The 25,124-nt window shown below is 42.4% G+C and overlaps 1 protein-coding gene across 1 annotated transcript in view; it reads right to left on the bottom strand.

Annotated features, from left to right (window-relative positions):
- LOC145414185 (glutamate receptor 1-like) overlaps positions 1-25,124 on the bottom strand; it is a 337,109-nt gene that overhangs the window by 243,293 nt on the left and 68,692 nt on the right. The window contains exon 6 of the mRNA XM_080283792.1: positions 18,279-18,443. Within this exon, the coding sequence (XP_080139918.1) occupies positions 18,279-18,443 (165 nt within the window). The remainder of the gene's footprint in view (positions 1-18,278; positions 18,444-25,124) is intronic.

The raw sequence follows: 25,124 nt of genomic DNA, 5'->3' as shown, positions 1-25,124 counted from the left end.
ATTCATCCACCGTATCTCTCCACCATCTCTTTGGCCTACCTCGCCTCCTCACTCCTTCGAATTCGCTCAGATATACCTTCTTCACCACTCTATTGTTATCCATTCTCTCCACAGGACCATACCATCTCAGTACACTCTCTTCAATTCTGGTGTCCACCGACTTCCTCACTCCTCATCTTTCACGAATCACATTATTTCGTATCCTATCCACCCTCTGTACTCCACATACATTCCTCAGCAGTCCCATCTCCACTGCTCTTACTCTTGACTTTTCATTTTCATGCCACACCATAGTCTCACATCCATATATTAAAGTTGGCACTAACATATATGGTGGTAACCATATACCCAAATCTTGGCACATGGTGATTTAGTGAGTAATTATTGCGCTCCAATCGGATTAAGCCGGTGAAGGGTTATATCCAAAGGGTGGTTGGGGTTGATTGCTCATGTAATACCACTCAGGGATGAGTGAGGCTGGTCACTCTCATCTTAAATGTCGGGACCAACTGCCTAGTCCCGGGCTCCTACGCTCCTCATGGGGCAATATAGGACTGGATGATGGATGGAGTAATGCTGTTTCTATATTACTATCACACACACACACACACACACACACACACACACACACACACACACACAATTGTCAGCTTTACTGTTCACCCCCCCCCTCTCTCTCTCTCTCTCTCTCTCTCTCTCTCTCAGTTCCTCCAAAGTTTTCAAATAAACGCCCGAGCACAACCCGTAAAAAATAATCTTTACCCCTAAATATGACCCTCAGGCCTCACCGAAATTCAAAACAAAGAAACACGAACTCAAACACAGGGTTGCAAATAGACGCGAGGAAGTGTAGGCCTTTCTTGCACATATATTCTCTCTCTCTCTCTCTCTCTCTCTCTCTCGGGGCTTTGATGGGTTTTGTGTGTGTGGGGGGGGGGGGGGATCAGCGTGCCCCCAGGGAGGAAATGATGCCTACTCTTTCTTATCTGGTAATCAATCTCTCCAAATTATATCAGCATTCCTATTTTGATTAAAATTCGTAACGTCATTTGATAATGGTTTGATAAGAGACAGATACACATACACACTTACATACATCAAGTGTAGCTACATACACAAGTACATACATACATACACAGACAGACAGACAGACAGACAGGCAGACAGACAGACAGACACAGGCGAAGACAGCAATTCTATTAAGTTTTCTAATGCACTAAGTAAATGACATTCTCAGTCCTTCATTCCTTACTTATAATGATCTACCTGCATACGTCCTAAAAATAGCTTTGCATGAAAACCTTAGTCTAATGGTTCCCTTTTATAAAGTGATGTTACGAGTATTTTACACAACTTTAGTATACTCCTATGACTCACTCCCAGTTGAATAAAGCCACCTGGGGATACCTTTATTAGAAAAATTAAGAGTTGTTCCCACAATGAACGGGTTGATGGCGACAGAATATAACATATTAGGGATCAGGACACAAGGTAATACTAGGAGAGGCACCATTCTGAAGCAGCTAGTGAACTACACAGACAAAGTGGCAGTCTGTGAGGGCAGTTCTGTGTCTTGGAAGAGTGCTAGAGTTACTCACACCACGAAAGAGTCAATGGTGACAGTATTAACACTCTCGGGTTCCTGTGAGGCATCTCTAGCTGAATAAGATAGTATGGCGTTAGCTGAAACAGAAGACTATGGTTCACTCACCTTAAGTTGGCCTAGATTTTCGTTATTTTGCAGCTCATTTCGTGTAGCTGAGTGGCAGAGAAGTACAATGCTGCGGCTCGACATCCTTGTCATGGAACTTCTTCGTTAGTAGTTCTAGACTTAACCTTTTGTTGTAGCTCAGGATTCAAGGTTGAGAGATGGCAGTTTTATCTCTACTTAAAGCGAAGAGGATAGCACTGCCCTGATCACGAAAGGCTTAACGTCACGTATTAACTCTGTAGCTCCTTTGGGTCACTCTAATGAATAAAACCATCTGGCTTTTGATGTAACTAAATACTGAAGATTTTGGAACCTATCTATCTATCTATTGCCAGACGCCATAATCCCGTATGGGGTGGCCATTTGACTTTGAGCTATAGGTTTTATGGGGAGGGGCACGAACCCTCCACCAACCCACTTGTTGACACGTAGGGAGCACGTATGGGTTGGTTATATGGTTACCACCCAGCATTGTAAATGGTTTCTTGGCTTACAGGAAACCATTTGGCTTGTCACTCAATGTAAAGCCACCTGTAAAGGAAAGAAGAGCAATAAGAAGTGACAGGAAAGATGGGAGATATAGGAAGAGAGGAGGGCAGGCACAGAAAAAGAATGATAAAGGATAAGGAAGAAGTAGGCTGCACTACATCAAGTGAGTGGATGATGGTTGCCACCACCTACCACCCGCGGAAATTAAAAATGCAATCATAATACCCATAACCATCCAGCATACTGAACTCTATAAACATCCTAAGTCGATGCTTTAAGATATCATTAACCTTCTATGTATAAGTATAAAAGTAATTACATTTTTCAGAATTAAAATATACCCAGATTGATTGAGTTTTTTATGCCAATTATGCTGCTGTCGCTCAGGGAAATGAGGAGATATCAATCCAAATATTTTTTTATAATCCTACTGTTAATTATTTCTCATTAATTACAAAAAAAAAAAAAAAATGCACTGACACGTATATTTTTAGTATCTGAAGTAGAATGACGAACAGAAAATTAAAACTGACTCTGGGTGTCTTCTTACATACTTTTTTTCGATAATCCCTTCGCACCCAGTACGTACTTATTTTATTTTTCCTACTTCTAAACGACTAAATGCAACTAAACCAAGACTCATCGCACCAAAGGAGCCCTTCAAGGCCCATCCAGTTAAAAGTGTTTGCCCTGCTGAATAAAATGGCATATACTGTAGATAGAGAGGTTGGTAAACAGTATACCATATAAAATATCCTATGTCTGCACCTGCTTATCTTTTATTCTGGTATATCTAAATATCTAAGTTATTTCAATTCGATGCCTCACGCTTCATGCTAAGCAAAAGGACCTCTAGATTTTTTTTTTTCAAATATAAATAGTTCTGTCCACACACACACACAAACACACACACAATTGCTCTCTCTCTCTCTCTCTCTCTCTCTCTGGTGTGTGTGTGTGTGTGTGTGTGTGTGTGTGTGTGTGTGTGTGTGTGTGTGTGTGTGTGTGTGTGTGTGTGTGTGTGTGTGTGTGTGTGTGTGTGTGTGTGTGTGTGTGTGTGTGTGTGTGTCAATAAACCGATCACATATTAGCAAGTGTGATTAAAAAAAAATTAATTACTCTTCCCTCGCGGCAATCCAGCAAAGGGTTAATGGCCGATATAATAGAGGGGGATGGGGATGGGAAGGGGGAAGGGGAAGGGTAGGGGTGGTGGTGTTGGGAGGTGAAAGAGCTTAGTGCGGGTGTGAATTTGGGTAAGGGAGGGGGAGGGAGGGGGAGGGAGGGGGAGAGAGAGAGAGAGAGAGAGAGGAAAGAACACTCCAAAATACAATTTCCACTTCTTATACTTATTAATTTGAACTTCCTGGCGGAGTCCTTGAGAGGGAAGCTATATTCTCGCCCCTTATGTGCCTTACTAAAGATAAATGATTTTCGTACCCTTCTCCCAACTCTCTCTCTCTCTCTCTCTTGTCCATCTATTTATCTATGAAGAATATGCATCCATCCACCCATCTATCTATCTATTTATCCGTCTATCCGCGTCTTTCCATCCATCAATTAACAATATTTGTCTCACCGGTCATCAAGCTGTCTGTTTATGGAGGTACAGTATATATGTATGTATGTGTGTATGTATGTACGTATGTATATATGTGTGTATCAATTAATGAATCAACTCTTTTTGCTAATGGCTTGAACAGTGAAATCAACAGTGCAGTCGCCTGGTTGGATGCAACAGATACCATTCTATCCTCTCAGCTATTACCAGCAGTCATCAGTGTGTGTGTGTGTGTGTGTGTGTGTGTGTGTGTGTGTGTGTGTGTGTGTGTGTGTGTGTGTGTGTGTGTGTGTGTGTGTGTGTGTGTGTGTGTGTGTGTGTGTGTGTGTGTGTGTGTGTGTGTGTGTGTGTGTGTGTGTGTGTGTGTGTGTGTGTGTGTGTGTGTGTGTGTGTGTGTGTGTGTGTGTGTGTGTGTGTGTGTGTGTGTGTGTGTGTGTGTGTGAAATCCCTCCTCAGTGACCTGACTCCCGCAAGCTATACCAGAAATTAATACTAGAAAGCACTCAAAATGCCCATACCTCCGCCAATGCCACGAATAAAGGATCCGGATCCGAATCTATGGATATAAGATCCGGTGTATCATTAAATCGTGAGGACCATGAAAACCTGAGGACGAGGGCACCAGGCACACCCCAAAAATTCTCTTCTCGGCTAATTTTCACCATTCATAAGTGTATTCATCGCCATAAAACCTACATCATCGTCTTTGTCGATGTTTTTTCCAGCTGATAAGCATGAAAAAAAGGTGGGGAAATAAAATACTAGCACCTTAAGGCGAGGAAAATATATACTCACACAGTGTATTATTAAGGTGCTAGTATTTGATTTTCCCCCCCCCACCTTTTTTTCATGCTTATCAGCTGGAAAAAACATCGACAAAGACGATGATGTAGGTTTTATGGCGATGAATACACTTATGAATGGTGAAAATTAGCCGAGAAGAGAATTTTTGGGGTGTGCCTGGTGCCCTCGTCCTCAGGTTTTCATGGTCCTCACGATTTAATGATACACCGGATCCCTTCCAAAATTTAATAATTTTTTCTTGGCCCATGGCCCACATTTTCACAAAATTTCATTGAAATTCAATGAGAACTATTGGAGATATTGTGTGGGATACTCCGATCCCGGACCCGGATTCGGCCCAATATTTAATCATTTCTTCCATGGCTCATAGCACATCCTTCCACAAAATTTCATTAAAATCCGTTCAAAACTTTCTGAGAAATCCCGGATCTGGATCCGTGGATATATGATCCGGATCTGTATCCGACCCCAAAAATAATCAATTCTTTCTTGGTCCATGGCCCACCTATCCATAATATTACAATGATATTCATCGAAAACTTTTGGGGATATTGTGCGGGATACTACGGATCCGGATCCGGATCCAGCCCAAAATTTAATAATTTCTTCCATGGCCCAAGGCCCACCCTTCCACAAAATTTCAGTAAAATCCTTTTATAACTTCTTGAATAATCCTGCTAAAGGACAGAGAAACCAACTAACCAACCAAGGCGGGGTAAAGCATAACCTCCTTGGAGGAGGTAATATGGCTGAGAGTTGCTTACTCCCAGGTAAATTAGTTGGCTCTTCACTGCAGGTAGACTCACCACTAAAGCACAGTTATGATTGGCGAGGAAGGTCGAGTCATTCCGGAAATGAGGTCATGATCCCTCTGAACTTTGAAGGTATATGTGCAGTTTATTTCACAAGTCCGTGGCACAATGGGAGGATAACTGATAAGGATTTGACTAAAAGCATGATTTTGAAAAGGATTACACTCACATTTGGATAACCTGCTCATTGGGAAGAAAAAATCAAAACTTGTGTAATTCTTTCGTCTGAACACCTCACGAGACTATAATAAGAGAAAGTTATGACTTACTGTGGGTTATAGCGAATCAAGTTATACGGATTGACACAACCTTTCTACAGTGGTCAGGTTATGGTGTTATCTATTTATTTATTTTTGTGTGTGTACACACACTGATTTTAAACCTCTATAATAGTAACCTCCCCCCCCCACACACATTTTTTCTGCACATGGCGTATAATAAACCCTGGCGCGCTTTTAACGTATCGTACAATCACGAGCTAAAGTTCGCCGACCATTCTCTGTCAGCATTCCCCTGAGAACGTCTGACACCATCCTTGTCATGGTCTTTAGGTGTGTGTTTCATACTGCTATCACGAATATATATATATATATATATATATATATATATATATATATATATATATATATATATATATATATCACACGCCGTCCATCACAGTAGTCGGAAGATACGTGTTAGCGAACCGTAGATCATAACAATATTCTAAATATAACATAGTATTCACAGCAACACCACATTATCCCAAGAACGTCATTTTTGTCATGCTAATGCCACCTGAACCGCCAGATCACAGCAATAAGCTTGTGAAAATCCTTTCGTATTTAAAAGACAAATGAATTATGTTTCTAATATATTCACTACTAAACCCTTACTGAATGTAATCCTCTGGTGGTATCATGAATAAATCATACAGTACTCGTATGTCACTGTAGTGAAGGGATTACTTCATTTATTTTTCTACAGCTGCCTTAGAGGGGAAAAAAAATATTCTGGACGTAAACATTCGGTCATATATACTCTCAGGACTCTCTGATTTACTCTCCTGGACCTAAATCTTTTGGTGGTAACTGGAGTGGAATACTACAGACATTTCAACCATGAGAGGGCAAATGATCACAGTATCAGTTCTGTCATGCTCCAATGACTCGCTCAGCTTGATAACATCGCTTTGTGTTAGGTGGGATACAGTACTGGAGTTGTTCTGACCTGAGTTTTCAAACAGGCCATTGACTCTTTTTTTATGACCTCTGACGTCAGTTAGCAGACAATATATTCCGACACGATTTTTTTTTTTTTAAGGACGGGATGATTCTTGTATTATAATTCCGTAAACGCCAGATGATTTTATTCAAATGAAAGAGAGTAATGAGCCTGAGTGTTTTAATACTCATCCCATTACTTTTCTAATGGTCTAAACAATTTAGGGATACTTTTTCAGCAATTCCAGCTGAACCCAGGTGATTAAATTCAAGTGAGAGTGAGTCAAAGGAGTCTAAGTGTTAAGTGTGTTAAAAAATTTCATCACAAGTTGGCAGCCACTGATGATGAAGACAACTGCTGACTCACTTATACAGAACACAAACGCAGGGTCAGAACGTCCCAGTCCGCGTGATTGCCTTGACACTGGTGCTGGGTTCCACTGCAGGTATTTCAATCACGTAGTACCATAAATGGTAGTTGGTTTGTTCTATGCCATTAAATGTACTGGATGGCGGTAGCGTAGCCTCCATACTTCGTTGTACGTAACAAGAGATTCGCTTTTACAAACTTTCCAAACACAAAGCACTGGACTATAAGGCGCTCAAACTACATGTGATCCTTAAAGAGTTACGTCTGAAGGATGGTCACAGTAGGGTTTACTGTTTACATGCTGCCCTTCAGGGACGAGCGATTGGTCAATGGCCTTTAATGTCTGGACTTCAGTAACTTATCCCCTCCGCTCTTGATATTGCAATAAAGGATTGGCTGATGTATGTGATGTGCATTTTACCCATGAGTGTCCCACAGTCCAAACATGGAACAGAGAAGCAAGAAGGGTGTATGAGAGGAAAATTTGCATGGAAGAGTTGTGACGTGTTATAAGGGGAAGATGTGCAGTGAGGAGGGAAAGAGGAGATTGAATGAGGCGGCGGCTGGCAGGGCAGTTGAATAAAATGTGAATATGGATAGGGAGGGACGGGGAGGGAATGAGAGGGGGGGGGGGAGGGACGGGGAGGGAAAGAGAAGGAGGGGAGGGACGGGGAGAGAAAGAAAGAGGGGGAGAGGAAGGAGGAGACGAGGTGAGGATGCATACCGGAGCAGGGTGGGAAAGACGACAGCAGAATACGAATGTATGACTGAGGGAAAAACGACTGCACGGAGTTTGGGCAAAACATACAGATGTGTGTGTGTGTGTGTGTATGTGCACACACACACACACACACACACACACACACACACACACACACACACACACACACACACACAAAGAGAGAGAGAGAGAGAGAGAGAGAGAGAGAGAGAGAGCACAAAAACATTAGTCTTAGGCCGTTGGCAAGACATTAAGAGAGGGCGGGAAGGCTTCACCTTTTGTAGAAGTTGGCGCTGGGGTGGGAAACAAATGTACGACCCGGAAATTATTGCCAAGACTGGTGGGGTTCTTGCAGGCTAATATTTGGTGTGAGCAGCAGGGGAGGAGAGATACGTTTGGTGGTGGTGGAGGAGGAGCAAGAGGACAGGGACCTGACAGAAGGGAACATAAGATACGAGAGACAGAGACAAAGAAAAGTTTGGAGTTTTAAATGAAGGGGGAGGAGGAGGATGCGCGACAGACAATGTAGAAAAGGTAAACGGGATACAGTACAGTTAATGATAAACACATCAGAATAAACAAGTAATGCTGTGTTTGCATGGACTTCATATATTTGTCTTTTGAAACTAAAAATTCCAGTTGTAGGAAGAATTGGGGATATGGGAAGTTAATTTCCGTTCGAAAGTAAATTTTTTTCCCCCCGTAAGAAGACATGGGAAGATCCATAATAACAACAAATAAAAATAACATTACTGAATAACTAAGCAATCTAGGCTAAAGCAGGTTATACAAAAATTATCTTTGTTACGATATGATACTGATTGTAAGTTTCCTTGTGCATCATCGAGGACAAGAGAAATTGATAGTATAAAAACAATAAATATATAAAAACAAATAACATACACACCTAATCACTTTAAAAATCTTTGCTAGGACAGGTGGTACAAGAACCTACCTTTGTTACAAAATGGAAGTGACCTTAACTTTGCTGTAATAATCAAAGGGAATGCGAGACAGGGAATTTCTGCTTTCGTCTTACTTATCAGTGCTGTAAAAATATGCTGGTTGGGTGGAGGAGTTGTTCAAACGTTCCATTACGAATAAACGTTCCTGGGAAATAGGATGAATTTTTGTGAAGTTTGAAGGGAAAATCCTCTCTGTTAAAATAAAAGAGAGAGAGAGAGAGAGAGAGAGAGAGAGAGAGATGATGTTACGGAAGGGGTGATAGAACGAAAAAAAAAAATAATAAAGATTAAGCATGCAGGTACGCAGAGAAAAGATATAACCTGAAGTATATGTAGGTAGACTGGGTAGAATACGTAGTTAAATACTTGTGGGTAGGCATTAGAAACTGTAGATAAATACAAACTGATTTATAAGTAGATACTTTAATGCGCTGATTTATAAGTAGAATTTGTAGGTAGTTAGGATATCTATGCAGGGAGAATTAGATATTTAAGGAGTTAGATATGCAGGGACAGTTAGATATGCAGGGAGGGTTAGATATGCAGGGAGAGTTAGATATGTAAGGAGAGTTAGGTGTGTAGGGAGAGTTAGGTATGTAGGGAGAGTTAGATATGTAGGAAGAGTTAGATGTGGACAGGCTAAATGATAGACTGGTCAGCAAATTAATTCATAGGCAGTTACTGATATCAGAGCAAAGGGATAAAACTAAATGTAGGTGATATTAATGAAGGTCTGGCAATGCAAAGAGAAAGAATAGAAAGGAAAACACAAAGAAGGTAAAAATGAGGAAATAAAATAGCGTACAAAGGAAAGAGAGAGAGAGAGAGAGAGCGCTCGTCGCCTGGGAGATACTGGTAATTTCAGTGGTTGTGGTGGTTGTGGTAGTTTTGGTGGTAGTGACATCTGTGGATAAGAGTGGGTGTTATTTGTTAGCGGTGGTTGTGGTAGTGGTAACTGTGGTAGTGGTGGTTGTGGTAGGTGAGGAGGTAGACATGTTTTGGGATTTTGAAGGGTTGTGTGTAGATTATTAGTTGTGGAAGTTGTAGTTGTGGAATAAAGGCGGTAGTAGTGGTGGTTAATGGGTATGGGTTGTTGTGGTAGTACTCCTTTTGTTACTGTAAGAGTGTGTGGGACGAGAGTGGTAGGAGAGGTGGTGGAGGTAGCAGCCACAGTGGAGGTAGTAGCGATAGTGGTAGTGGTGGTGGCCGTCAGTGGTAGTGGTGGTGGTTGACAGTGGTAGTGGTGGTAAAGTGGTAAACATACCAGGCACGGTGTAGGAATTATTAGTTATGATAATTGTCGTTGGTGTTACTGATAAAGGCGACTGTAATATTGCTAGGCAATAATAGTGGCAGGACCACGGTAATGGTTGCAGCAGTGGTGGTGGATTTAGTTGTAATGGTTATGGTAGTGGCCAGATCCAGTCTTGGTCTCGGTGGTGGTGGTGGTGATCCTTCGTATCTTTTAGCGACTGAATGATCACGGCAACTGGGGTGAAGATGGTACCCGTAATAAGTATGATGGTGGGAGCTTTGTCGATGCCGTTGGTAGCTATGGTCAGAATGGTGAGGGTTACGTCGATGGTGAGGGGTAAGATAAAAGAGGCAGGTGTGGTGACAGGTGTGGTGACAGACTTTGTGCTTCAGTAATGATGGCGTCTATGATAATGGTGATGCGATGGTAACAGTGGTAGTTGGAATAGATAAACAAACAGACTGACTTACACAAAATACAGAAGAAATAGAGACAGATAGGTAGAAAGACAAGACATACGGAGTTATACACATATCTATCAACCTATCTATCTATCTATCCATATACACATAAATAAACATATACTCGTATCCACGTACAAGAGAGAGAGAGAGAGAGAGAGAGAGAGAGAGAGAGAGAGAGAGAGAGAGAGTCCGTTTTTCGCCTAAGGAGACTTCCTACCACCTTTTTCGTAGCGATTCATTTTTGGATACGGACGGTTAGTATAATTTTGTACGTTATCAATGAAGAGCATGGTAATACTAAAATGATTTAAATAACACAGCAGAAGTGGATATAAAGGTGTCATAAGCAAAATAAATCGCTTCGGTAGAGGTGTTAAGAAGCTTCCTCAACCGACGACAATACTGGCCTGTGTGTGTGGAAGAGTAAGCCTTGGAGAAGCGTTGGGGAAGCTTTGAGAAACCACCTGCCCATAGAATATTGGAAGGTGAGCATCAAGTGGTGAATTTTAAAGGCAATATTGGTGAGGAAGCGAGGCAAGGTGAGGAAGAGAAGGAAGGAGGAAGGAAAGAGGAGGAGAGGGAAGGAGGAAAGAGTTGGAGGGGGAAGAAGGAAGGAAAGAGGAGGTGAGGGAAGGAGGAAAGAGTTGGAGGGGGAAGGAGGAAGGAAACAGTGGGAGAGGGGGGGAACAAGGAAACAGTAGGAGAGGGAATGAGGAAGGAAAAAGGAGGAGGGGGCGGGAGAGACTATAAAAAACTGAGAACGAGAGGAAAAGAGAGGACAGGAAAGACGGGAGGTAAGAAAGTGGGAAGGGAGGTAAGAAAGAGGGAAGGAAGGGAGGGAAGAGGATGAGAGGGAGGGAAAGACTAAAAAACCTGAAGAAGAAAGGAGAGGAGGTGGTAGGAAAGGGAAGGTGGGAAAGAGGGATGGGAGAAAACAGGAGGAGGGAAAGACTATAAAATATGAAGAAGGGAAAGGAGGTGGTAGGAAAGAGGGGAGGTGGGAAAGAGGGAAGGGAGGAAACAGGAGGAGGGAAAGACTACAAAATATGATGAAGAAGGGAGAGGAGGTGGTAGGAAAGAGGGGAGGTAGGTAAGAGGGAAGGGAGGAAACAGGAGGGAGAGACTATATAGACTGAGAAAGAGGGGAACGAAGGGGCTAGGAAGAGGGGAGGTAGAGAAGAGGGAAGGGAGGAAAGAGAAGAAGCGGGAGAGACTATATAGAAAAAGGGAGAGAGGAGAAGGGGATGGAGGAAAGAGGGGAGGGATGCTGTAATATGAATGAGGGGAAAGGAGGGAGGACGAGGAACGAAAGAGAGGAGAAAGGAGGAAGAAAGGGAGAGAAAACACTGTAAAGTATGAGGGAGAGAGGGGAAGAGGAGGTAGGAAAGAGGGGAGGAGAGAGGGAGAAAGGGAGAGAAAACACTGTAAAGTATGAGGGAGAGAGGGAAGAGGAGGTAGGAAAGAGGGGAGGAGAGAGGAAGAAAGGGAGAGAAAACACTGTAAAGAATGAGGGAGAGAGGGGAAAGGGAGGTAGGAAAGAGGAGAGGAAAGATCTAGGAGACTGGGGGAGAGGAGAGGAGGTGGGGAATGAAAGACTAAGGGGAAATTGGGATATAAGAGGGGAAAGACCGAGGAAGAGAGCGGAGAAGGAGTAGGGAAGGGGAGGAAAGGGAATCATGGAAGAAGTGAAAAATGAGAGAGAGAGAGAGAGAGAGAGAGAGAGAGAGAGAGAGAGAGAGAGAGAGAGAGAGAGAGAAGGACTGTGGACGAAAGAGAACGAGCACGTGTGAACGAGAGAAAGAGAAATGAAAAAGACAGAGGAAAGAGAAAGAGGAAGAAAACAAGGACAGAGGGGGAAGAGGAGATAGAGAAGAATGAAAAGAAAAGGTTATAAAGGAAGTAATAAAGGAAAGAGACAAAGGTGAGAACGAAAGAGGGAGAAAAATGAAGAGTGGAATTTTAAAAGCCAACATAGTGAAGAAGGAAGGAGGAGGAGGAGGAGGAGGAGAAGGAGAGGAGGAGGATAATGTAATGAAAAAGGAAGAGAGAGAGGGAAGACCGAGGAAGAGGCGAGAGTAGTGGCAAGAAAGAAAAAAGTAGCTTGAGAGATGGAAAGGAGGAAGAAGGAAGGTGGAGGGAAGGAAGGAAAGCGGAAGAAAAGAAGGAAAACTGGAGGGACGTGGCTTTAGTTTGGGGAAAAATTATCTAACGGGCGTGAGGAAAAGGACGGAGGGAGGCTGAGTCAAGAAATATATCAGGCTAAGTGTTTGTGTGTGTGGCGGTGAGATATAAAGGATTAATTCTGACTTTTAGTTTAAGAAGGAGTTGTGGACCAAGTAGAGACGAAGACTGAGAAGAAATGACGATAGAGATGCTTGATACAGAGGAAATGATACAGTATACACGTGCATGATGCACAGGAAATGATACAGGATAAAGGTGCTTAATACAGAGACAATTAGGTTGCTGGTAAGGTGTTTGAGAGGAAATGATGCTACAATACAAATATGCTTGATGTACAGGAAATGATGCAGTGTACAGGTGTTTAATACAGAGGAAATGATACAATATAAGGTGCTTGAAACAAAGGAAATGACAATACAGGTGCTTGATAGAGAAAATGATGATACAGTACTGAAGGACTTAAGAATGTAACTTTTATGCTACGATGTTGCTGCATGTTATTCTAGACACCGTCAGTATTATTCTGGTCAGGGAAACCACTGCCTTCCAAATGGTCAACGTTCTATTTCTTCTAACTTGGCCTGAAACTTCAATCCCTCTATCTTCATTGATGATCTGCAACAACTGATGAACAACAGGATACGATGCTAGTCACGAAGACGTGCTATGAACTGGATGCAGAGCTGTAGCATCGTCTTTTTGAGCCACTGAGCTACATGAAATAGGCTTCAAAAGGACGAAAAACTGGGCCAAGTTTAGGTGAAAAGGGTACAGAGACCACGAGACGCAATACCTATGCTGAATATGGTCGTCTGTTTGAAGCAAGACATATTAGTCATCCAGGGATGTGATGGGGCTGAAGTGGATTTGGAGCAAAGTTGTACGCATTAAAAAACAAGCTGACAGACAGACGGATGGATGAGAGAGAGAGAGAGAGAGAGAGAGAGAGAGAGAGAGAGAGAGTGTGTGTGTGTGTGTGTGTGTGTGTGTGTGTGTGTGTGTGTGTGTAAAATGAGTAGTGAAGGGAAATACAGAAGGAGCCCATTATGAGGATGGAGGTAGGGGAGAGGTGAAGATGAGGAAGGGGCGTGGTGAACGAGTGCTACAGCACCTTAATTAGGATCTCAAGAGCCTGACAAGAACGGTAATAAGACAAGGCTAGACAAGTGTGTCATTACAGAGGCAGGAAAACGATATGGACAAAGGAGGAGGAGGAGGAGGAGGAAACCTTAGAAGGGTGAGAAGAAATTTAATATTAAATTCTATTCTCTCCTCCTCTCTTCTCTTCTCTCTGTGTGAGATGGAGGAGTTTTTAAAGGGGAGCAAGAGAATTTATGTAATTCTCTCTCTCTCTCTCTGTCTCTCGACAAATCCTAGCGACTTCTAAGGCAGAGGTTCACAGATGTCACCTCAAAGACACATACTTTGCTGTGTGTGTGTGTGTGTGTGTGTGTGTGTGTGTGTGTGTGTGTGTGTGTGTGTGTGTGTGTGTGTGTGTGTGTGTGTGTGTGTGTGTGTGTGTGTGTGTGTGTGTGTGTGTGTGTGTGTGTGTGTGTGTGTGTGTGTGTGTGTGTGTGTGTGTGTGTGTGTGTGTGTGTGTGTGTGTGTGTGTGTGTGTGTGTGTGTGTGTGTGTGTGTGTGTGTGTGTGTGTGTGTGTGTGTGTGTGTGTGTGTGTGTGTGTGTGTGTGTGTGTGTGTGTGTGTGTGTGTGTGTGTGTGTGTGTGTCCCACACACAGTTCCAAAGGAGAAAGCTTTGTCTGCCTATTGCATGGGACACAAAGTTATATATCTTTGTACTGAAATGTAGCCTAGTCCTGCAAGCGATTCCTTAGATAATGTCTCCCAAAGGAATGGACAACTTTCACACCACACAGATCTTACACGTAACCATAACTTAACCAATTATTACACATATTACTTTTTGCCTTTATATTACACAGCCGCAAAGTCTTCAGTTGGAATAATTATAGCCTATCCAAATGTTGGAAATACTATTTTTTTTTGGGGGGGCAAATAAAAATTTCACCCTACCGTCTCTTCTCTTCAGACATGCCACCTCTTCCATCTCTCTCTTACTCACCCCGTTTATATAAATGTACCTGTTCCGTCATTTCATCATTTTTCAAAGGCTACCTGACGAGGGTCCAAGTCGGGCCGAAGCTGTTTCACCTTCCCAATAAGCGACATTTATATATGGGTATAATCTCCCGTAAGCTTGTTTAAAAGGGGGCTTTCATTTTTCTCCTCAGCATACACTCTTCCATCTCACAAAAATAAATACATCAAGTCCCTTCACCGCCGGCGCAAAAACTGAGGTTGCTCTAGTCATTACTGACTTCTTCCTTTTAGTTTCTTATTGCACAGTGGGATCGAAAGTCTTGTCGCCTTTCCAGCTCTCTCCAGGCACTTTGATAATCAGAATCCGCGGCAACCGACTCTGATGACTTCATTTAGCCACAGATCAGCGTCTTAAGCACCGTTTTCTGCAGGTCCACCTCACTGATTTTCCAAGTTTGTGGAGAGAGTGGCAGGGGGGTGACAGGAATCTTGATGCTGACTCTACATCTCCGTGTTTACTGTATATGTTATCAATTTTAATCAAGCACACTGATAGTCAAGGTATTACAACAGAGTCAAGAGCCATATTGACACCTTGAACTCTCATACGTCGTAACCAGGGTCCGCTGTTCAGTGCTATAGTGGTAATTCCAAGGTTGTTTGAATACAAGAGCAGCAGTTTGCAAAGACACTTACTCGTGCAGTCTAGAATTGTTTCGAACCATCACCAACATGTCATAGATGTGTAAGGCCACGACTACCTTTCAGACTAAGGTAAGGGTGATTAGCAACTATGACTCTTGACTGCATGGATATACTTTTTCTTTTTTACTCTAACCTGTCCTAAAATAGCCATCTCTTCATCTTGCATGCTGAGCTGTAACAATGCATTAACACTAGAATACGAACCTAATCACAGTGCTACGAAAAGGATGTAGATCCGTAGCCTTATTTTTTCTGTCACTAAGCAACAAGAAACAGGCTGCAAAAGGACGAAAATCTGGGCCAGGTTAGAGTACAAACGGTATAACCCTAGCACAGCCGGGAAATTTAGCTATACACTTTTTGCTCTAACTTGGCCTAAAACTAACATCTCTTTATCTTGAATGCTGAATTGTAACAGCAGATAAATACTGGAATATGATGCTAGTCACAAAAAAGAGCTATAAAAAAGATGAACAGCCGCAGCAATGTCTCTTCTGCCGCAGAGCTAAATGAAATAAGGCTGTAAAGGACGAAAATCTGGACCACGTTAATATGAAAGTACGGCGATCAATAATACACAGCCAAGGAATTTTGCCAGTAGATAATACACTGATGCCAAAACACCTCACTCGCCAACAATTACAATACTTTTATTCAGTACATACCACATGCATCAGTCTCAGCCGATCAACTGAAAATAAAAATAAGTTCCAAAATCAACCAGACCCTTCAATAACGACAATATATTTCAAATCAGTACTTACCTTTACGAACCAATATTTGAAAATCCCAAAGCAGTTCTTAAAAAATTCTTTTTACCTCCCCCCCAGAAAAAAAAAAAAAGCAATCATGTTAACCTACCAAGCTTCTCAATAAATAATAATTATAATAATAACAACAATAATAGTAATAATAATAATAATAATAATAAGAAGAAGAAGAAGAAGAAGAATGAGCAAAAACTTCACCGACAACCGACACCACGCATTTGTTCTGGACTTCCACATTTCTCATTCCTCTGCGAATATATCAGAAGCCTTCCTTCGTCACTATACTGGTATGAGACAATATTTTCTTGTAATATCTACCACTGTCGCAGCAAAAGTACTGTACCAGGGTGTCCCCCCCAAAAGTTAACTTTTTATTTTTGAATTACTTATGATGTTTTTTACTAAACAACTTTTCTTTTTTCAGGTTGTGTTCTAGACATGTGGGAGTTTCTTTCCTGAAAGTTTCATCATCCTAGCTCAACCATGACACTTACAGTCGAGCACTAAACAAAAATTTTGGAATTTTTGCTAGAGACTAAATCATTAGCACAGACTCAAAGAGAATATTGGAAACACTTTGGTGTTAGAGATGCCCCATCTATACCAGCAACCCAGAAATTTGAAAGCCATGGAACCTGCCAGAACAGACTTCGTGGAAATTCTGGAAGAAAGAAATCTGCTCGTACCAAAGCAAACATCGAGTCGGTCCGTGAGTTAGCGTCCCGAAGACCGAAGAAATCGCTTCATAGGCTTTCGCAAGAACTTGGCATGTCAAAATCTTCTGTCCAAAGAATTTTGCGACACGACTTCAAGTCATACCCGTATAAAATTCATATAAAGTAGACTCTGACTGACAATGCCAAGGCCCTGCATGTCCAAATGTGTGAATGGGTTAACCAAATGCTGGAAGAGGACGAAGAATGGGTTAAAAACGTTTGGTTCTCAGTTGAGGCACATTTTCATTTGGATGGCGTAGTGAACAACCAGAACCGTGGCTTTTGGGGGACAAAGCCTCCTGATTTTGTAGTCACAAGGCCACTCCATAGCAAGAAGTGCACTGCCTGGTGTGCACTAAGCACTAAAGTGATCATCGGACCCTTCTTGTTCGAGGATGACGACAAGAATGCGGTGACCACAAGAATGCGAGGATGACGACAAGAATGTGGTTAATCAGGCGAACCATGGCAACGCCATAAGGAAATTTTATGGTTGTCTCTGTCGTCGTCGCTTGACCTTGAACATGCAGTTGCTCCAGCAGGATGGGGTGACACCCCACACAGCAACTGAGACTAGAAATCTATCTGAGAAGTTTCGGGACAGGATCATAAGCCTGAAAACTCTTCACATATGGGCTCCACATTCGCCTGATCTCAACCCGTTGGACTTCTTTTTGTGGGGTTACACCAAAGACAACGTGTAACGGAACAACCATGGCTCAATCCCTGAGCTCAAGAATGAGATCGAGGTGTACATGAGAACCATTACTGCAGACACATGCAAAGCAGTAGTCCAGAACTTTGCTGTGAGCATCAAGGAATGCCTTGTCCACCGTGGCACTCATATTGTGCATGTCATTACACCGCACAGCGACCATAATAATCATGATACTGACATGATTCTAATTGTACTGTACATAAAATTCTAATGTGTTGCTTATTTGTAGTCAAAATTTCACAGCTCTATGTTTGATACCTTTCGTGCTATAGAAAAATAAAAAATAAACCTTTTCTGGGGACTGCCAGTACAGTTCATAATCTGGAAGGAAAAGAAAAAAAACTTCCATTCCCACGGCCTACAAGGAATTATCGAAACCTTGAATGATGAGAATGATGATGATGATGATAATGATGATGATGATGATGATAAAAATAATAATAATAATATTAATAAGAATAATAATAATAATATAAACTAGAGGCCCCCCAAGGGGGAAATCACACCAGCCGCGAGCCGATACATATCTAGCCCGGCTCGGAAGATGACCTGACCCTTGACTTACTTTCACCAACTTCGAATTCGTCCAAGACTCTCTTTCCTACTACACCCCTGCAATATCTTCTAAGGATATCTTGAGCGGTTGCGAAGTTATCGTTCTAACAGAAACACAGACAGACACACAGAGAGACAGACAAACTGAAAACAATACCAGCTTTGCTATCGCGGAGGGTAATAATAATAATAATAATAATAATAATAAGCGGGTACTCACCGAGATATAGCCGTGGCCAGCGCCCGGGAACAGCTTTGGATCCAGTGTAGACCATGTCCTGAGGAAGTCCCTGACGAAGGGGCTGGACGTGTCCACTATACGGAACCCGGTGATGTTGACGGCACCGTATTCCTTCACGTCACGCTCCCACCTCTCGTCCATCACCTGAGTGGATGGTTATACGTGTGAGTGAGAGACAGGGTGAAGAAAAAACAAGCACAGGAGTTGAAGTGAGTGAGATACATGCCAAGGTCATTAGTGAGGTGAAGGAAATGAGAGAGAGAGAGAGAGAGAGAGAGAGAGAGAGAGAGAGAGAGAGAGAGAGAGAGAGAGAGAGAGAGGGAGAGGCGAAAAATAATTTAACAGCGAATGCGAGAGATATTGCACAAAGAGGGAAGTACTGAGAACTGTAAAAGTGAGAGAGAGAGGGAGGATAGAACATGCAACACAGGAGAGAGAGAGAGAGAGAGAGAGAGAGAGAGAGAGAGAGAGAGAGAGAGAGATGACATGGAAAGTGAAAGGCAGAAACGAAAAACGAGGATGAAGGAAACTGGATATACGAGAGAGAGAGAGAGAGAGAGAGAGAGAGAGAGAGAGAGATACAAAGGAATACAGAAAGTACAAAACACAGCGAGCGATATGAAAGAAGGGAGTAGACTGCAAAGTCATACAACATAATAGTGAGAAAGGGTGGATGGAAGGAGGGAGAGGAAGGGAGAATATACAGGATGATTAGAGAAGGTGAGAGGAAAGAAGAGTACAATGGGATAAAAGGGAGTTCAAAAGAATACAGGAAGTGAGGACAGAAGGAATGAGGATATGAATGTACAAGTGAATACAAAGGGATATTACTGGGAGTGGAGGAAAAACAATAAAAAGTCTGAAAAAGTAGTGAGAGGGAGACTGATAGGGGAGGAATACAAAGAGTACAAAGGAAGGGGAGGAGCAATGGTGCAAAGGAATACAAAGAAGACAGACGGAGAGCAGCGTACGATGAGATGGTGCACTACAAGGGGAGTACAAAGGAGTACAAAATAAATACAGGAAAAGGAAGAAGGAGAGAAACAATTTAAATATATACAACGAGCAGTGAGAGGGAAGATGAGTGAGGGAATGAGGAGAAAGGAAGACAAAGGAGTACAAATGAATAAGAAGAAAGGGAAGAGGAGGAGTACAAAAGAATACAAAGAACGGGATGGAGTGAAGGGTGGGGATATATAGGATATACGGTAACGATCAGTCCAAGGGAAAGTGAAAGACGAGAGAGAGAGAGAGAGAGAGAGAGAGAGAGAGACTTACGAGGAAGGGAATATGCGAAAAGCCGACTAATGATAAATGAAGAGACAGATAAGAGGATTACCCTGAGAGAGAGAGAGAGAGAGAGAGAGAGAGAGAGAGAGAGAGAGAGAGAGAGAGAGAGAGTTAGCCATATTTTAAAAAGGCATAAACTGAGGAAAAAATAATAAAAAAATGACGAAAAAAAATGCCTTGTAAGGAAGGAAAGCAGAAACGCAATAAAATGCAAGATATAGAGGACGAAAATGAGAAACGATAGACAAAAATAAGAATGATGAATTGGAGGAGGAGGAGGAGGAAACGTGGAAGAAGTGAGAAAGTCAACAGGAGGAACAAGAGGATTAAAGATGTAGAGACCATTATAGCCGAAATCAGAAGGCAGACTCTCTCTCTCTCTCTCTCTCTCTCTCTCTCTCTCTCTCTCTCTCTCTAATTCCATCTCCCCTTCCTCAATCAAAAAAAGGTGAAAGGTAATTATAGGCAATTACTTATACAAACATCGCTCTCCTAATTAAAACTAGGAGTCATCGGCTGCACCGGACATACAGATGGAGGGAGGGACAGAGGGATGGACAGATAGAGGGATGGACAGATGCATGGACAAATGAAGGGTTGGACAGAGGGATGGATAGATGGGCTGACGGCTAGATGTAACAGCTGGACGGACAAAGGGACACAGGAGTGCACATACGCACAGACAGACACACTCCTCATTACACCTGTGATTACCTATGGAAGCGGCCACTCGATTTCCTGAAATGAAGGCAACATCTATTGCCCTCTAATTATTGACTATTATGAATCTGATGGCGGGTGAATGAAGAGAGTGAAGTCGTGGAGAGGTAGTACTACTATTTGTGCCATCATTCTTCTTAATATTACTATTATTATTATCTACAGTAAATATTAAGGGACACTGATTATCTGTATACGGGTTTATCCAGCTACGTCTCCTTGACGCGTGGACCGATTTCGATAAAGCTCTGTAGGAACACTCCCTAGTGCTCCAGATTTTGCCTGTTTTTTTTTTTTTTTTTTTTTTTTTTGTTAGTTTCTGGGAATATTTTATTTGCGCATTTATTACAGTTACTCCTCAGAAGTTTGTTTCCTGTAAGAGAGTCAACGAGGCCATACGATTTTTTTTTTTTAATTTTATTTTTCTTTTACGTGTCCGACTCTGGGCAAAGGCCTCAGGGCCTATTCCCAAGTCACAGTAGTCCTCCTTGGGGCCCAGTAGTCCTCCTGCATCTCCACATGTCACCACTTCGGCGCTAACACCCACCGTCCATAATGAATTCATGCTAGGGCTGTCTCATACAGGACTGGTGTACTGGTATTAGCGAGGCTACTTTTATGACATGTCGGCGGGGCATCTGGTAGATCAGAAAACTCTGCTTTTTATTAAATTTATATCCTTAAACTGTTCCCTGCCCCAGCAGGGAATTCGAACCTGCGTCCAGTAGCACCGCCTCTCTACCGATTTTGCCACCAATAACAATGTCACAAACATCATGGATTGTCCTTCTGCGATCTTTGAGGATGGTTGCACTAACTGTGGCCACACTGTCAGGAGCTGAACTGGTGGAAGGGTGACCAAACGTGCACCATCATCTGTTAACGTTTGTCCATTTTTAAAACACTTAAACCAGTCACAGGATTGTGTAACATCCAAAGCACTGTCACCAAATGATTGTTTTACCATTTTATGAGCCAAGCAAACGAGAATACGACGCTGTTAAGTTGACCGGAAATTTCGTGATGCGTCCTCCTCAGCGATTTGTTTTGCTTAACACATCTTAATAATCATCTTCCATGTAACTGATGCAATTGTAATTATCAACCAGACATATGTACAGGAGAAAATCAGGTGTAGTAGCAGTAGTGGTGATTGTGGTGGTGGTGGTAGTAGTAGTAGTAGTAGTAGTAGTAGTAGTAGTAGTAGTAGTGGTGGCAGAAGTAGTAATGGTAAAAGTAGTAGTAGTAGTAGTAGTTAAAGGAGGAGGAGGAGGAGGAGGAGGAGGAGGAGGAGGAGGAGGAGAAGGAGGAGCGGTGGTAGTAACAGTGGCAGTGGCAGTAGCAGTAGTAATAGTAATAGTGGTAGTAATGTTAATCGTAGCAGTAGTAGTGGTGGCAGCAGTGGTAATGGTTGTGGTAGCGGCAGGTATGAAGCAGCGGCAGTGGTAGTAGCAGCGGCAGTGGTAGAAGTAGCAGCAGTGGTAGTAGTAGCGGTAGTGGTAACAGTAGCGGTAATGGTAGTAGTGGTCGTCGTAATAATAGTGGTGATTGTGGTGGTAGCAGTAGAAGTTGTAGTAGTAGTAGTACAGGGTGGCTCGTAATTAACGCTCCAGGAGAAACTTGCCTGATGGATTTTGTGTGTTGTGGGGACGGCTCAGTCTGCTGGTGTGGGAGTGGGTGTGGCAGTGTAGTAGTTAACAAGTGATGAAGGACAGACATTGATAACTAAGGATGAAGCACTACGATGTCTCCTGTGCATCTTGTAACTGAACCAAAATGTGTAGATATTAAAAAGATATAAGTATATTCTAGCTATCTATTGCCAGACGCCTTAACCCCATAAGGGGTGGCCACAAACAAATCGCCTCCATGTCACCCTGTCCCCTTCCATTTTACTGCCCTGCTCCCAGCTCACACACCCCTCTCTCATATACCTCTCCACTCCATCCCTCCATCCCATCCTTGGCCTCCCCTCCCTCTCCCCCCCTCCACCTCACTCACATACACTCTCCTCGTCAGTCTCTCGCTCTCCAGATGTGAAAGGAAGACTAAAATAAAAGTAAAGTGATAAATGATAAGGGAACGATAAAAGAGGAGTTAAAACATAAACAGATATACGTAACTTAAGAAAAAATAAGATGTAAGATATAAAATAAATCACTTTCGAAGAGAAGCTGCGAAAGGTGTAAAATAAACAGCTTAGGAAGACGTGTTACGAAAGGCTTAAGATGTAGAATAAACCGCTCAGGAAGAGAATTTATGAAAGGTTTAGATGTAAAATAAATCACTCGAGAAGGGAAGTTACGAAAGGTGTTAGATGTAAAAGAAATCGCTTAAGGAGAAAAGTTATGAATGGTGTAAGATGCTGAATAAATCGCCTAGAGAGAGAAGTTACGAAAGGTTTAAGATGCAAAATAAATCGCTTGAAAAGAGGAGTTAAGAAAATATTTAACGAAGGAGAATACAAGTGTTGTAGGGAAGGTCCAATTTCCATCCCTAAGTAGCAATTAAACTGAAGTGCTTTGTTGTGTGATTCGAAGAAAACGGGATTTAGGTAACGAGGGGGACTTGGGTAATGGTGATACGAGGCAGGAATGACGTGATAAATGCTAAATGTAGGTGATAAATGATAAGGATAGAGGTCATGGTTAAGGTGGTGATAGGCAGGAGTGAGGGGATAAAAAGGGTAGAGGGATTAAGGTAAGATGATAAGGGTAGAGGAATTTAGGTAAGGTGATACGAGGCAGGACTAAGGGGCTAAATGATAAGGGTAGAGGGATTTAGGTAAGGTGATGATAGGCAGGAGTGAGGTGATGAATGACACAAGAGGCAGGAGTGAGGTGATGAATGACACAAGAGGCAGGAGTGGAGTGATAAATGATATAAAGAAGCAGGGATGAGGTGATAAATGATATAAAAGGCAGGGATGAGGTGATAAATGATATAAAGAGGCAGGAGTGAGGTGATAAATGATATAAAGAGGCAGGAGTGAGGTGATAAATGATATAAGAGGCAGAAGTGAGGTGATAAGGGTAGTTGAGAGTAGATGGAGAAACAGGTGAGACAGTCTGAGAGTCATTAAGGGGTGTGGGGAGGGCAAACTGACCAGAAGGCAAGTGTGAAGTGACACATCATGAGGGATGGAGGTCCGGGGTAACCAGTGAAAGTTGGGAAAGAAATTATAAAGGAATAACACAGGAGAAGTAAAACAGGAAAGGTGAAAGTTGAGAGAGAAATAAAGAAAAAATGAGAAGGAAAGCGGAAATGGTGAATGTGGGGAGAGAGAAATAATGGACAGTCAATGAGATGTAAAACAAAACAGATACATTTACGTCTGTTGGAGGCACCAGTCATGAAGAGGCACTAAGAGAAATGGGATGAAAGGAAGACTAAACTATTTTTTTTTATGCAAGGAAGAAGGAACCAAAGGCCACGAGCCCGCAAACTGTTCCTTCCAAGAAAAAAAAAAAAAATACAAAAAAAGAGCCAATTCAAAATCCGTTCACTTCGAGATTCCTGGACACACTGCGTTTGAAAGATTGAAGATCATAGGAAGTAGGAAATACAGACAGAGGGAGACAGTTCCAGCGGTGACCTGTTGCATAAATGAAGGACTGGGAGTAACAGTTAACTCTTGCATTAGAGAGTTGGAAAGAAAAGGGATGAGAGTTTGATGCTAGACAGGTGTTACGCACCCGTTGTATAGGTGAAGGGATGCAAGCAGACAGTTCAGAGGAGCAGTGACCATTGAAGTAGCGATAGAAAAGAGATAAAGATGCAACAGTATGGCGAAGAGACAGATGCTGAAGGGAGCCAGTAAGAGGAGAATTAATGAGACATAAAGCCTTTGACTCCACCCTATTGAGAAGAGCTGTATGTGGGGAGCCTCCCCACACATGAGAGTTGTGCTCTACAGAGGGGCAAATAAAACCTGTGTATAAAGTCAACAACTGTGCAGGGGTAATGAAGGTACGAAGTCGGCTTAGCACACATAATCTCTTGGAAACAGATTTTACACGAGATGTAATATGATCTTTCCAATTTAAGTCCCGGGTGAATGAAACCCCAAGCATGTTCAAGGATGATGCAGGATTGAGCTGGATATTATTAAACATTTATGGGTACTCCTGTGGAAGATTTTGTCAGGTTGATAGGTGTAAGAACTGAGTCTTTGAAGCATTAAGAACAACAACATTATTTTTACCCCAGTCAGAGATACGAGCCAAGTCAGACATTACGTGTGCCATAGCCTCATCCCTTGCCTGTTGAAGTATCTGCTGAGATGGCAGCTGCGAGAACCAAATGGAAAGGTGAAGGGTGGAATCATCAGCGTACGATGGATAAGGTTAGATGTACAGCTTAAAAGGTCATTGATGAATAAAAGGAAGAGAGATGGTGATAGGACAGAGCCCTGAGGAACACCACTGTTGATATATCTAGATGAACGATGGCTATCTTCAACAGCGGCTATTGAATGACCAGAAAGGATGCTACAGATGAAGGCACAGATAGAAGGACAGAAACCGTAAGAGGGCAGTTTGGAAATTAAAGATTCATGCCAGACTCGATCAAAAGCTTTTGAGATGTCAAGTGCAATGGCAAAGCTTTCACCAAAGTCCCGAAAGGAGGATGATTAGGAGTTTGAAAGGTAGGTGAGAAGATCGCCAGTGGAGCATCCCTGACGGAACACTTACTGACAATCAGAATGAAAGCTGTGATAGGAAAGATGCTTTAAAACTTTTCAGTTAAGAGCTGACCCGAAAACTTTTGAACCACAGGACGTTAAAGCAACTGGATGATAGTTAGAGGGTTGGG

Source organism: Coenobita brevimanus, chromosome 1 (assembly GCF_032717465.1).
Source record: "Coenobita brevimanus isolate Jiangsu-jjx chromosome 1, ASM3271746v2, whole genome shotgun sequence".
Lineage (NCBI taxonomy): Eukaryota > Metazoa > Arthropoda > Malacostraca > Decapoda > Coenobitidae > Coenobita > Coenobita brevimanus.
The sequence above is the reverse complement of the archived record's forward strand: the minus strand, read 5'-3'. Positions and strand labels throughout refer to the sequence as shown.